The 14,536-nt window shown below is 36.3% G+C and overlaps 1 protein-coding gene across 6 annotated transcripts in view; it reads left to right on the top strand.

The window, feature by feature from the left end:
- Positions 1-12,689, top strand: part of gapvd1 (GTPase activating protein and VPS9 domains 1) — a 65,002-nt gene extending 52,313 nt beyond the window's left edge. For 4 of the 6 annotated variants that reach the window (XM_067413469.1, XM_067413472.1, XM_067413471.1 and 1 more), the window contains 11 exons: positions 2,552-2,584; positions 3,549-3,620; positions 3,704-3,835; positions 4,973-5,102; positions 5,231-5,343; positions 5,638-5,797; positions 5,977-6,164; positions 7,207-7,420; positions 7,698-7,770; positions 7,852-8,049; positions 9,434-12,689. In XM_067413469.1, the coding sequence (XP_067269570.1) occupies positions 2,552-2,584; positions 3,549-3,620; positions 3,704-3,835; positions 4,973-5,102; positions 5,231-5,343; positions 5,638-5,797; positions 5,977-6,164; positions 7,207-7,420; positions 7,698-7,770; positions 7,852-8,049; positions 9,434-9,574 (1,454 nt within the window). In that variant the 3' untranslated portion in view covers positions 9,575-12,689. The remainder of the gene's footprint in view (positions 1-2,551; positions 2,585-3,548; positions 3,621-3,703; positions 3,836-4,972; positions 5,103-5,230; positions 5,344-5,637; positions 5,798-5,976; positions 6,165-7,206; positions 7,421-7,697; positions 7,771-7,851; positions 8,050-9,433) is intronic. The other 2 variants (XM_067413470.1, XM_067413475.1) reach the window with 1 other exon arrangement.
- The last annotated feature ends 1,847 nt before the right edge of the window (positions 12,690-14,536 follow it).

The raw sequence follows: 14,536 nt of genomic DNA on the forward strand, positions 1-14,536 counted from the left end.
GCAGTCATTTAATGAGTTACAAAAAATAACAAAATTATAGTTTTTAAAAAAATAGAAAATAATATTTATGTAAAGAAATATATTAAAATAAAAAGTGCTTAAAAGTACACAACTCTTCTTAATGGATGGAAGCTTTTTCCCTCACGTGCAACCTTAGAAAGCACTGTAGTAATTAGTTGGGTTGGTAAAATAACGAAATTATAGTTTAAGTATAAAAAATATTTATGTAAAGAGATATAGTAAAATAAAAAGTTTTTAAAAGTGCACAACTATTCTCAAGTGGAAGGAAGCTTTTTTCCCTCATGCACAATAGCCAATAGAAAGCGCAGATGCGTCATTAGTTGGGTTAGAAAAATAATGAGATCAGTTTTTTAAAGTAGACAATCATTTTTATGTAAAGAGATATAATTTATATATATATATATATATATATATATATATATATATATATATATATATATATATATATATATATATATATATATATATATTTAGATTATAACAGTGAAATAACATTGATTTCTTGTGTGTGTATATATATATATATATATATATATATATATACATTAATAATGTATTCCTGTGATGATAAAACTGAATTGTGATGGAACATCATTTATTTAAATATAAATCTTTATGAATGTCTTAACTGTCACTTCTGATTAATTTAATGCACGTTTACTGAATACAAATATCAATGTCTTAAAAAAATTACTGACCCCAAAAATTTGAACAGTCAAACTCCCAAATGCAACTTGAATCGGTCTTTCTAATGCTCGTTAGCAATTAGCACAGCTTTGGCAAAGTGTTTGTGTTTGTGAACCCCAACTAGAGTTTAGATTTCCTCCCCGAGCCCGAACTTGACCCAAACCATCCCTGGGTCGGGCTGAGATTTCCCCGCACTATCTTCGGGCCGGGTCGTTGATCAAGCGTTATTTTTTTTAATTTTTTTTAAATCATTACTTTATTAGCCTATTTGGTTGGGCAAAATGCTATGCCATAATAAAAAATAATGTATATTTTTAGCAAATTAAGAACTAATACTACAACTAAAAAACAAAAGTGTAGGCTACAAAGTTGCACAAGTCAGGATTGGTCTACAAAAAGCGTGTTAAAGGGGTCATATTATGCCATTTTGTACAAGTTAATATGATTATTTAGTGTCTAAATTAAAACTTTGTAATATACTTTAATTAAAAATTCTATTTAGTATTCTAAGAAATCACTAATTTAACCTAGTGAAAAACAGCTCTGTTTTCAGCAAGCTGTTTCTGTGCATGTGCCTTTTATGCTAATAAGCTTCTCTCACCCTGCCCCTCTGTTCTGTGGGGGCTTTGAGTGTGAAGCGTTGCTTGGACAACAGGAGAAAGTTTGCAAAGCGAGTCTCTCAGGACACATCTGTGTAAGTTCAAACATATCAATTCGATATATCAGATATATCAACATTAAAATGATGTTGTGTTCATTATTACACCCAAGAACAGAACACCACAATCGCTTGGACGCCATTTTACTCCAGCATATCCAGACAGGTGAAAACATATAAGGAGATTAAAAAAAAAACACTTGATGGATTTTTATCATAATAGGATGGTTGTGTACAGTCACTACCAACACACATTGCTGTATAATCAACTTTTTAAAAGTGCATGTACCATTATATGACCCCTTTAAACTCACAGCACATGCAGTGATGAAGCGCAGCATTCTGAACTGAGATGCTCTGAATCATGAGCTGTTCTTGTGAACACTGCACTTTGCTTGACTAAATCTTTTCATTTCGAATCGTTTCGTGTAAAAGTGGAAATTTCAACCTTTCTATACACATATTTCTCATGGATGTGAGGCAAGTAGCCTGCTGAGTTTCGGTTTATTTATGAGACACGCTCCAGTTCATGAGCAATTAAAGCGATCGCTCCCGCGACTTCATGTCACGATTATAGTCTGCTATTTGCTTCTTATTTATTAAATCCATGCAATTGGCTGAAGAAACTTTAAAATTAAATTAAATTGTATTAAAATTAAGATACAATTCATACAAAACAAAAGAAAGGCTTTCTACAAAACTTAATATTAATCTAAATATAACTACCAAAATCATTTCTGACTCACTCGCATCATTGCATTTATCATAATCAGATAAAATTAAAAAATAATATTATTTAAACATAAAAAAACATTGTTTAATGGCTACAACAAGTATAGTAAGCTACAGATAAATGTCATGTCTGAGCTGGATTTAAGCGGACATCAATTTACCAGTGAGCAGGTCATGAGCGTGCGCCTGCGGATTATTGAGCCGAGTCAAACCGGTCTGCTTTGCTCATTACAGGCTCGTTCTCGTCAGAATGCTCACGTATTAAAAATGGTTGGGTTAAAATCAGGCTCGGCCTCATAATTACAGTTAATGTGTCTGGCCGGGCCGGGCTGGGCCAGGCCGGGCTCGGACACAACGTGCACGGGCTCGGGTAGGGTCGGGCTTGATATTTTTGAGCCCGATCTAAGCTCTAACCCCAACCCTGTTTGTTGCTGTCTGTTGTTCCTCACACAGTGCTCTATTGGACTGCAGAGGGTGAACTCCCAGGTAACCCACTCTTCAAGCTCTCTCCCACTCAATCTAGTGCTGTACACCAGCAGCCCAAATTTGTACTAGATCCTGTAGACTCCTCCTTGCCACTTTGTGACATGACACAATTGAGCTTCATCTTTTCATGCAGCCATTTTGATTTTATTTTTTAGGAGTGTTTGACAATTGCTCAAATATTGCTCTTGAAAAAGATGCACAGTCTATAGCTGGGGGGGGGATGTTGATCCAGAAGGGCCATTTTCTTGCAGAGTTTAGCTCCAACCATAATCAAACACACCTGAATCTAATCAAGACCTTTAGGATTTCTAAAGTTACAGGCAGGTGAGTGTTTTTTTTTTTCAGGGTTGGAGCTAAACTCTGCGAGAGAGTGGCCCTTCTAGACCAACGTTCCCCACCCCTGATCTATGGGCATATAAAAAAATACCAGCACTTTGGTTACAAAAGTTAAAACGAAACTAAAAAATAATAATTATTTAAGTATTCCACTTTTCAAATTAAAGGTAGCGGAAAATATATGTTGTTGATAAGGTAAATATCTTTTGTTGATAGAGGTTGTTTAATATCTTAGTGCTTTTTGCTGTTGAGTCAAAATTGGTATTGAGATGCATGAAATTTTACCATTATTGGTAAAATTTTCATAGTCATCTAAAGACAATGTCTGTTGGTTTTGTGTTTTTTGCACACATCCTAAACTTACATGAGCATACACATGACATTCTGCAGCACAGAGCTCCACAATGTGTGTTTGCACTTTAGTAGTGACATGCTTCCTGTCTTAGTTCCCCATTACTGAAATTTTGTTTGTGGCTCATGTATGGAGCAAAAACATTCAAAGCATGTTTGTCCATTTACCACAGTGGACTGGAAGAGAGTCCGGGACTTGAGGCTAGCTTTCTCATAGGAACACGAATGCAGCGTTCTGCAGTTTTATGAGAATAACAGCTTCTGTTCATCTCTGCAGTGCCGATCGCGGGGCTCCGAAAGAGGGACAAGCCAGAAAAAGACGAGCAAGGAGCAGAGAGGGTCCTGCAAGGTCTGCATACAATTAACTCCATCATACACTCACTGCAGCCATTGTCCACGCTGATCACGTGTATGTATTTTTGTGCATCTTAGATGAACATTCAATGTTCAGGCAGAGCTCTAAGACCCAGTCAGCAGAGGCAATAATGGACAAGTACATCAGGTACATGGAGAAACGACCCACCCCCAGTGATGGAGCAGTTACTGGAACCTATATTGGACAAGGTTTGCCATAATATTCATTCTTAAAACACAAACACACAAGAATACATACTGTTTTTCTTCAGTGTTGAGGAGTAAATAACTTTTATAAGTAGTGATGCTTCTAACTTAACTGAACTGCTGTCATACTACTAAAAAATGTTGTTAACTATGCTGCATCCTGTCCAATAAAAAACTACTTTACCCACAGCAAACAGACTCCTACATTGTCCTCTCGTGTAGCATTGTCCAATTAATTTGTAAAGTTAACATGTAAATAAACCTAAATACAACAATAATTCATCAGTGAGCAGATCCTCTGTCTTTTTTGTAGCAAATTATTATATGAAATGGGGAAAAATAAATAATTTTGTTTATTGCTGTCCCCATTCTGTCTCTAATAGCTTGCGTTTTAAATAGCATGAGTGTGTGGAAATATTTGCACTATTCTGGTTACCTTATTTTAAAGTCTCCTACATTTAATTACTGAATAATATTAACAACATATACTAATTATAGGGTTAGTTGCTTGTAATTAAGCATTATTTACTGTTAATTCTGAAATATGAACATGTACCTTATGTAACAAGAAAATTGTACAATTAAGGGCCAGATTTACTAAACGGCAAATTAGCTCAAGAAATGAATTCCTAAAAATAGCTCAGATGGTAGTGGAAAATTCTGTGCATGATCTACTGACAATGAGCAAATTAAAGCACAGACGCAGCCAGATAATTTCTATAATAACCAGCGCAATCTACCAGTTAGCGTCTGGTTTAACACCAGTTATTTGACTAGCGCAAACCATAGTAAATCATGATTCGTTTAAATAGTCTTCTCCCATTAATTTAGCATCTGAAAGGGTCAATATATGCCCACACAGTTATTTAGTAAATCCTGACAGTTATTTTTTTAATGCCAAAAGAGGGTTTGCGTTGGCGCCAGCTGTTAGCTGTTACCTGTTACCACTGGGGAAACTGTTTATATTATTCTTAAATTGGAGTAGTTAAAGGAATAACATTACTTATGCTTTCTACTTTCATCTTTTTGACACAATTTATCACTGATACAACTTGTTGTCTGCTGTTTTGTTACTGTTTTTTCTCTCTGTGTTTTACAGAGCCTTGCCGTTTTGTTACTGTTTTTCTCTGTGTTTTACAGAGCCTTGTAGAGAAGGAGACAGTGAACATGACTCTCCTAAAGATGAAGTACTGCACAACATCTCTGCAGATGACCTTCCAGACTCTGCCAGTCAGACAGCACCACCTCAGGACAAGACGTTCTCCTTCAGGTCACTCAGACAAACACTCCGTAAAATCAGTGAATTCTGAAAGTCTAAATCTCAGTTAAAAACTGATATGGCAATAAACCTTTAACAGAGTCAGACTCATAACCTGCCATGTCTCTTTATCTCTGCAGTGATATTAAGAAAAAGCTGCGCATGGCGCTGTGCTCTGCAGATTCAGTTGTATTTCCCATCATTCCACCTGCTACAACACGTAACGGCCTCCCGGACCATGCAGATCCTGAAGGTTCCTATTACACGTTATCTTCTATTATCAAAACTTGCCTCCGCTTTATTAAGTTGTAATACCTATGTTGTAATAAATATATAGACATCTAATAATAATAATAATAACTATTATTATTAATAATAATAACCATTATCATAATCATCATCACCATCATTATGGTAGTATTCAGTCCTTTTTAAAATAAAGTTTTTGCGGCTCTCTGCTCATGGGGTGAAAGTAGCTGTTACGCAGGTTCTGAGGTTGAAAACGCTGTGCATTTATGTCTGGCCCCTGTCTTCTCTCTCTCCTCAGACAACGAGATCGTGTGCTTTCTGAAGGTGCAGCTGGCGGAGGCCATTAACCTGCAGGATAAGAACCAGATGGCTCAGATCCAGGAGACTACGCGCTGCGTCAGCCACCTCGACCCCCGCACCTGCAGAAAACTGCTCACTGCCATGGCAGAGGACTACAGGTACACACATTATTCTCTTATTCCCTCTTAATGTCTCACTAACTTTCTGTCTCATTGTCTCTATTTTACTCACTTCTCTCATACACACAGCTATGAATCACCATTTACTAAAAGATTGTGCTGACATATATTTTTGGGCATGACACCATAATGAGCTATTTGATGGTTTTGTGGTGCAGGAAGCGGGCTCCGTACATCGCCTATCTGACGCGGTGCCGGCAAGGCCTGCAGACGTCTCAGGCTCATCTGGAGCGACTCCTGCAGAGAGTGTTGAGAGATAAAGAAGTGGCAAACCGCTACTTTACCACCGTCTGTGTCCGACTGCTTCTGGAACACATGGAGTCTAAGATGCTTGACTTCATCAAAGGTCTATATGGATCTCTGTGTATATGAGAACGGCTTGTACTTTTTACTTTTTGTGTTGATTTACCGTTTAAGTCATTCTCTGAGCAGAGGTGGACATTTGTCTCATTAGAGCGGAGGTCTCAAACTTTAATTACCTAGCGGTCACTAGCCAGCTGGTGTTCTCTATTGGGGCCAGTTAAGTGGTTATAAAAAATGTTTTTTTACAGATGCTAATTTTATACATTTATTTATACATGGTTGGCTCTTTGAGAGTATAGTGAGTCATTTTAGGCAGGTCACAGACTTAGAAACCTCACTGTCTGACTGTAATATCAGATATTTAAATATACACTACCATTCAAAAGTTTGGGTTTAAGATTTTCAAAAGAAATGAAACAGTACATTTATAAACAGTAATATTGTTATATACTGTTATATTGAAATAGTATTACCGTTTAAAATAAAGTTTTTCTATTTGAATATATTTTAAAATGTAATTTATTCCTGTTGTGGCAAAGCTGAATCTTCCACATTATTACTTCAGTGTCACATGATCCTAGAAATCATTCTAATATGCTGATTTACTGCTTAAGAAACATTTTTTATTATCAATGTTGAAAGGTGTGCTGCTCAATATTTTTGTGGAAACCATGCTACTTTTTTTCAGCATTCTTTGATAAATATAAAGTTAAAAAGAGCATTTATTTGTAATAGAAGTATTTTTTTAACATTTATAAATTTACATTTACGCATTTGGCAGACGCTTTTATCCAAAGCGACTTACATTGCATTTTTAATTTAAAAAATAAAAATGGCTTAAATTGGATTTTTTTTAGTAAAAAATCGTACTGTCCTCACTTTTTGAATAGTTGTGTGAATTGATTAAAATACAATAAAAATATTTTTCAAATAGACAGGCAAAATAAATTGGTTGCAGTATAGCTGCAGCTGGTCGAAAAAATCAACAATATTGTCTTAATGCAACATAAATGTACATTTAATTAAACTGTTAGCATTTGAGTGTTTACAACTCTGTATTAGAGTCTGACTCTCCTGTTCCACAGCATTTCAGGGCTGCACAGCAGCTGACGATAAGACCGCAGCCGTGGAGGATTTCCTGCGTTACTTGTATGGAGCCATGGCCCATGATGCCATTTGGCAGTATGCCAGCGAGGAGCAGCTCCAGGATGCCCAGATGGCCATCGAACGCAGCGTCATGAACCGCATCTTCAAACTGGCATTCTACCCCAATCAGGATGGGGACATCCACAGAGACGAGTAAGGAAACTCAAATCCTAAATTTTCCTTTCCATGTTGATTTATACATTGTGTCTGAATTAGATGCGATGCATCAAACAATCTCCTATATACTAATCTTCATGTTTGACATTTTGTCAATCACAGTTTCGATTTACACTGGAAAGTCCTGCACACAATGAAATATCATTGGTCCAAAATCCTGTTCATGCTTGCGCATCTAACAAAATCACTGCCAGTTTAGGACACAATGTTAGGACTTTAAATATATTTTATTGGAATGTATTCTTTATTTAAGGCTATTCCACGAGCACATTCAGCGTCTGTCAAAAGTGGTGACAGCCAATCACAAAGCCCTGCAGATCCCGGAGGTAACCATTTGCACTATGTCTCAGAATGTAGTTAGAAAATAAAAAAGAAAACTGCAATCAAATGTGTTTGAATATGTGCAGGTGTATCTGAAGGAGGCACCGTGGCCCTCTGCACAGGCTGAGATCAGGACCATCAATGCCTATAAGACCCCACGAGATAAGGTGCAGTGTATCTTGCGCATGTGCTCCACCATTATGAACCTGCTCAGCCTGGCCAATGAGGATGCTGTACCCGGGGCCGACGACTTCGTCCCTGTGCTCGTCTTTGTCCTGATTAAGGTGAGTTAAGAGACAAAAACCATAAAGGGATAATTCTGCTAATTACATTAAGTGTGTTGTGTATTTTGTAATTTCTAAAAGTAGTTGGCACTATGGCCCAAAAGCTTTTATGTCTTCTACGTAATAAAATATTCTTTGCTATTTAATAAGAGTGTCTATTTAGAAATTCATTAAATAATTTTAGCTTGTTCTGTATTCGCAATTACAGTACATCCACAACTTGATATGACTTTATTAAACCGCTTTTAAGATGTAATAAAAAACGTCACATCCTTTCAAATACCCTACAAGCAACTCAGCTGTAAATTCATAACAGCATGGTTTGTTCCTTCATCCTTTAACAGGATGCCCAATATTCCTTTGTTTTTGCCTCCCTGAGGCTTAAAAACCAGACTTGCATCACACAGTCTCTGACTGTTATAAAATACTGTAATGTAATTCCCTATAGCAGTATATGTTGAATACAATTTGCTGATTGTACATATTATGGTTGAACATTTTAAATGACACCATGTCATAATATGCTTCCTAAAGTTATTTTAGGCATCCGATTTTATTGTAAACTGTGGAAAATGTGAGATTTTTGATATTTGTTCAAAATTTGCTAAAAAAAAAATGGTGGGAAAAAATTGTTTTAACTGTTAAAATATTTTCATATATATATATATATATATATATATATATATATATATATATATATATATATATATATATATATATATATAAATTCCTATGAATTTTTAGCATTGTTACGCCAGTCTTACGTGTCACATGATCCTTCAGAAATAATATGCTAGTTCGCTGCTCAAGAAACATTTATCATCATCAATGTTGAAAACAGTGCTGCATTGCTCTTGTGTTTTTCAAGATATTTTGATTTATTAGAAAGTAAAAAAAAACAGCATTTATTTAAAACAAATGTGTTACCACTAAATGTTTTTACTGTCACTTTAAATATATGAAATGCATCCTTGCTGAATAAAAGTTTTAATTAAAAAAACAAAAACAATTCTGTCTAAACTTTTGAACGCTAGTGTGCTTAACCTCTCAAGTCTTCAGAAACAGTTTAGGACACAATGTTAGGATTTTAAATATTTTTTATTGGGATGTATTCTTTATTTAAAGTCTTCAGAAACAACCCTAATGTGCTGATTCTTATGCTAGAGTTATTTAGTTAGCTTGATTATGTCTAAGTTTTGTTATTGTGTGTGAGTTTTTCACTTCTCTCCAGCCCATACCTATTTGTGTTTGTGATGCACACGCCCACACCAGATTTTCTGAACTTGTAGGTGCGCTTGAATGTGTAAGCATGCACAATGTGGGTGGTCAGATGTTATCTCGTACGTTAATTCCCCCCTCTCGCTCGTTCTCTCCCTCCCTCCAGGCAAACCCACCCTGCCTTCTGTCCACCATTCAGTACATCAATAATTTCTACGCCAGCAGGCTGAGCGGAGAGGAGTGCTATTGGTGGATGCAGTTCACTGCCGCCGTGGAATTCATTAAAACCATCGACGATCGCAAGTGAAGCAGAACAGCCACCTGTATGGGCAGACTGTAGGAAGGAGAGAGAGAGAGAGGACAGCGCGGACGACTACTCTCCCCTTCATCACAGCGAGGCATCGCCTCAGTCTGTAAAGCTGTACATAGATACAAAAACACTTCAAGTTTAAAAACGATCAAAAATTAGATATGATTATGACAGGTTTTACTACGGTGGGGTATTAAACGAATGAAAACAAATAATGCGGCCAGTGGTGAAATTGCCGCCGCGCTCTACTGATCTCGCTTATAACCCACGTCTTTTTCTGTAGTATTGGGGAGGTGTTGGGGCTTAGAATCATTTTTTTATTAAAAAGATTTAGAAAGTAATTAGCTGTTAAAACATACCTATCAAATAAAAAAAGGGACCAGAAACTACCGGCAACGATCATGTGTCGGGACACTTCAGAGGGGAATCCATGATTCTGTCCTTCTCGTATAAACAGTGCAATCTCACCCCATTCATAGCTAACAGTCACACGCCGAGTCATATCTCAACGCATCACTATAGATGCTGCCAGTGTATCAATGTTATCAAATTAATCATGCCATCATTTTAATAGGGCAGCTTGTTCTATGAATGTAAGCAGGTGTTGTCATTATTGTACATTAATTCTTTACTACGTTTCCCAGACAATTTGGATAAAAGGGCCCACATATTTATATAAAATAAAATGTATTTATTACTTAACTCCTGTATTTAATGTTTTATTATATTTCCTGACCTGTTCCATTAGCTGTTGGACAGATGCACACAGTTCGGTTGAGGAAACGAGTTTAGGAAAAATTAAGTCTCACTGAGAGCTGCTAAAACAGGGTGTCTTCACATTAGCGGATAGTTGTAAATTAGTGCCTTGCAGTTATTTGCAGTAACACTTATTCTTATAGTTTCGGTGGATTTTCTGCCATGTTTCTTGCATCTTCCATGAAGTGATGAGGAAGTCTGATCTGTCAAAGTCAAGCCTGGCTAAACGTCAGTATGCTATTAATAACCAACCTACAGTAAAAAAAAAAGTATATGCCATTTAGACCCCCCCAAATTAGACATTCAGTTTGTGGATTGTTATTTTTGTTGAATAGTTGGAAAACTGACTGTTAGGTCTTACGAAATAGTTACTGTTGTTGTCCCCAGCAAATATTTGTATTTAGTTTGATATAAACCTTTACTTCCATGTTTAATTCCATATATTGTTTTCAGAAATCTTACTTTTCTATGATTGAAATCATTGTTATTTTTATAATGCAGTTCCCAAGTAAAACTGAGTTATGATGACTATTTTTGTGTACTTTAAGTCTAACTTTTAGGGGGGGAAAGCAAATATTTTACCTTTAGGGCAATAAGAACTTGTCATTGGGGCAGTTGTATCTTATTTACCGCTAAAGGGTTCATAATAGTACCATAAGGTTACATATTACTTCTCTAAGTTACTGATACATACCTTTTAGGGATAAATAAGGTACAAACTGGCCCTCTTGTAGGAGCTGCTCCTGTGACAAGCTGCTGTACACCTTAAGGTACACTTTTTTCCTGTTTATTGTTTGAGTTTGGATTGTAAAGAACGTTTTAACACTGTGGCATCATTATCAATGCTTGAGGACTAGTATATTGATGTTGCTGAGGAGAACATATCTATGCGATTTCAGGCTACCTCGTGTCATAATCCCATAGAAAGCTAGCACATATTCTTCAAAACAGTTTTTGCTGTTTATATCGGCAAAATGTATTATTTAAACAGGAATGTGGAATCTCATACTCTACGTGGTATTGCTAAATTAACTGTCACATCAGAACTTCCCAATAACATTTGCACTTGCGTAGAACTAGGGCAAAAGAACTGTACCCCTAACATTTTGTGTGGTTGTCCGAGTTTCCCTTTTCAAATCTGTCTTTTATTGTTGCTCCTAAAGATGTGTGAATATGCGAAAACATACTCTGGGTGTTGATTTTGGTCCTAAATATAGTAGATGCACTTAGAACAATTAGTTCTACCTCCAACTGTGTACATAAAGGGATAAATAAAATGTTGTAATGCATTCTTTTCCTCTAGCTTTTGTTGCCTTTAGAGCCCTGTATATACTTCTTTTCCTTCTGCTTTGAATGGTTGCATGAACTCCATATCGCCAGTTGCTACCATGTATCTCTCTCTTGCACAAAGTTTAATACGAAGAGCATCAGCTACAAGACTTAATTTGCAGTGCACTTTGGAACAACACTAATATTCCGTGTAACATTTATATTCTATATAAATGCTATAGCAGACTATCTTTGCTTCTTTTTAAATTATAATGTGATACTAATTTTGCAGCATTTTCTGTAATGTGGAATTGGGTATTATTGATCTCAAGATCTCAAATGGTTCAGACTAGCACACTATTTTGGTGCTGTTTGTTTGCTGTGGTTGGAATTATTACTATTTTTTAAACCACAGCAGTAATGTTACTTTTAGTGGATCATGGTGAGATTAGTTGCCAAAGGAATCAAAGACTTTATATTTTCTGAACGTACTTTTACCAAGAACTTTTTATGTATAAAGTCTGCCCTAACAACAAATATGCACCTTGAGGATTGTGTAACCTGTGGCAAACATTTGAAGAGGACTTAATCTTGATTTATTTGTTACTACTGTCTTTTTCTTGAGATCAAAAGGTTGGTGTTCTGCATTTAACCGGTAGAAATGAAAAATATTCAAATGTGCAAATATTCTAACCCACCCGTTTTCAATAGGGCAGTTTTTAATTGAACAGTTAAATACACTACTATTGATTTGAACACAATTTTTAGCAAAAACTTCTTTAAACAGGGTTTTGGTGTACTGTACTTAACTGAACTGGCTTAAAATCTGCACAGTATGTTGACTGAGAGAAAGGCTTTGTACTCTATATCTGTATTTAAAGAGCTTTATAATCTCTTCCGTATCATGTCGTTCCACCATTTTGAAGAGCATGCTAAGAGAATTATGGGTAATGGCTTGCATTTGTGAGCTTACTCACTTGGGCTCCTGTTGGGAAGGCATTCTGTGTGTTATGTGATTTAATATGAACCTGTATATAATTCTTTAAGAAAAAAAAAACGATTAAAGACTTTTTCCGTGAAAATGCAACGCCTGTTTTTACGTCAAAATGTCCTGATAGAGATGCGTGTCTAATGTGTCTTCAGGCTTTTTGCTGAAATATTTTTCTTATTTTCTTCGTTTTACAGTCAGCATGAAACTTGCGAAAGTTGCAATATTCTTTTTTTCCCTGTTGTGACACGTGCGCAAAACAGTCTCTCAAACAAGAAATAATGTAGGGCAGGACTTGATTTTGACCATTGGAAGTTGACTTGGTGGTTGTGGTGTGCTATTGCTGTGATCTCATGTGAGTGACTGGTTGTTCTGCCCATGTGCTAGTTAAAACACGCCATCAGAGAATGGAAAACACATCATTGCAAGAAGGAGGGGAAGTTATGCTCTGTCATGTCATAATTACCGTAATTACGAGATGACAATGCGTGACCTTCTACTTGAAATTATGCATTTCTATGGGAACAATAACCCATACCTTGGGTCTTTAGTGACCCGGGATGTCATTCACTTGACATCAACCTTTTTAGTATTCCTCAATCAATTCATTATAAACAATATAACTTTTTTTTTGTAAAAAGATTGCATAGGGTTGCTAACGAACCGTGGTGTGTAGCAGTGTAAGTATATTTTTTTCTGTACAACAATAATTTAATCTTTGATGACCTTATAAGTTCAATTTACCTCTATTTCACAATGAGGCAATGTCTAATACACAATGATGAAGTGACGTTTCACTTATAAGAATAGGAAGAATCGCCAGCAAAGCTTGAAATGGTTTAGCGATTTACTGCAGACCAAGTTCTGAAATATTACTGTCACTGTTACTTGATGGTGGATCTGGTGTCAATGATCAAAATATTGATTTTGAAATGTTGAAAGATAGATAGTTCCAAGAAGTTACAAAATATGCTTTATTTTATTATTCTGTAATTGTTGAGGATATCAGGATAGTTTTATATTATGGCTAAAGTTTAGATCCATCTTTGTTAGATATAGATCTAGGTCGATAAAGACCCGAATATGTAATATTGATTGTTGTAAACAGTCATGCATTTAAGGGTTAAAAACCAGTTAATCTGCAGCGGTCAGGTACTACAAGTCGGAAAAAGTTGCAAGTTGTTATGACTTCTATGTATATGTGAACCCTTTTTTAATAGGCGTAATCTCGTAATTAGAACATGATGTGAATGCAATTTTGATTAAAGATTACAAGGTTACACCAATAAATCATTAATAATAAATGCAATTTTCCTTTCAAAAATAGGTTTTGTCAATTTTAATGGTGACTTTAATTACGCAGGCCTTATCCACCTGAAGCAGCTGCAAGGTCTGACAGCAGAAAGACTTTTTCACAATCACAAATAAAACTTTGTCTATGAAAAGTTCAACCACCAAGGACGTAACTGCTTTTAAAATGTGGCATTCTCTCCGTGACAGATCCCTACACACTGATGTCTGTCACCTCAGGCATCAGCGTCGAGCACGTCACCGGGCTTGAGTATGACGAAACAAAGGCTGCCACGAATAGCAAAGCCCCCGCACTCGCCACACATTTAATTACCACTGACAACTGTATAGTGGATTTGTAATTGGAGATTTTTTTCAGCGTAATAGGCTCTTGCAATTGCTCTCTCTCTCTTTCTCTCCTGCCCTTACCACTCCAGTGCTCTAATTGTAATCTTTCCATCAGAGGAAAAGAACGCAGCGGGGTGCCTTTGCTTCTCTTGATGATATCTCCGATTGTTCATTTAAATTCAAATTTGGCCAGAAAAAGGGTAATTAGTTGTATTAATAACCCGAAATGACTCGCTTGGTCGGGAGAAGAGATGGCTTTTGTTTAGGTGAGATTGGGTGGATATCGGCAGCCCGCTGCGTAAGATGGA

Source organism: Pseudorasbora parva, chromosome 13, assembly GCF_024679245.1.
Source record: "Pseudorasbora parva isolate DD20220531a chromosome 13, ASM2467924v1, whole genome shotgun sequence".
NCBI lineage: Eukaryota > Metazoa > Chordata > Actinopteri > Cypriniformes > Gobionidae > Pseudorasbora > Pseudorasbora parva.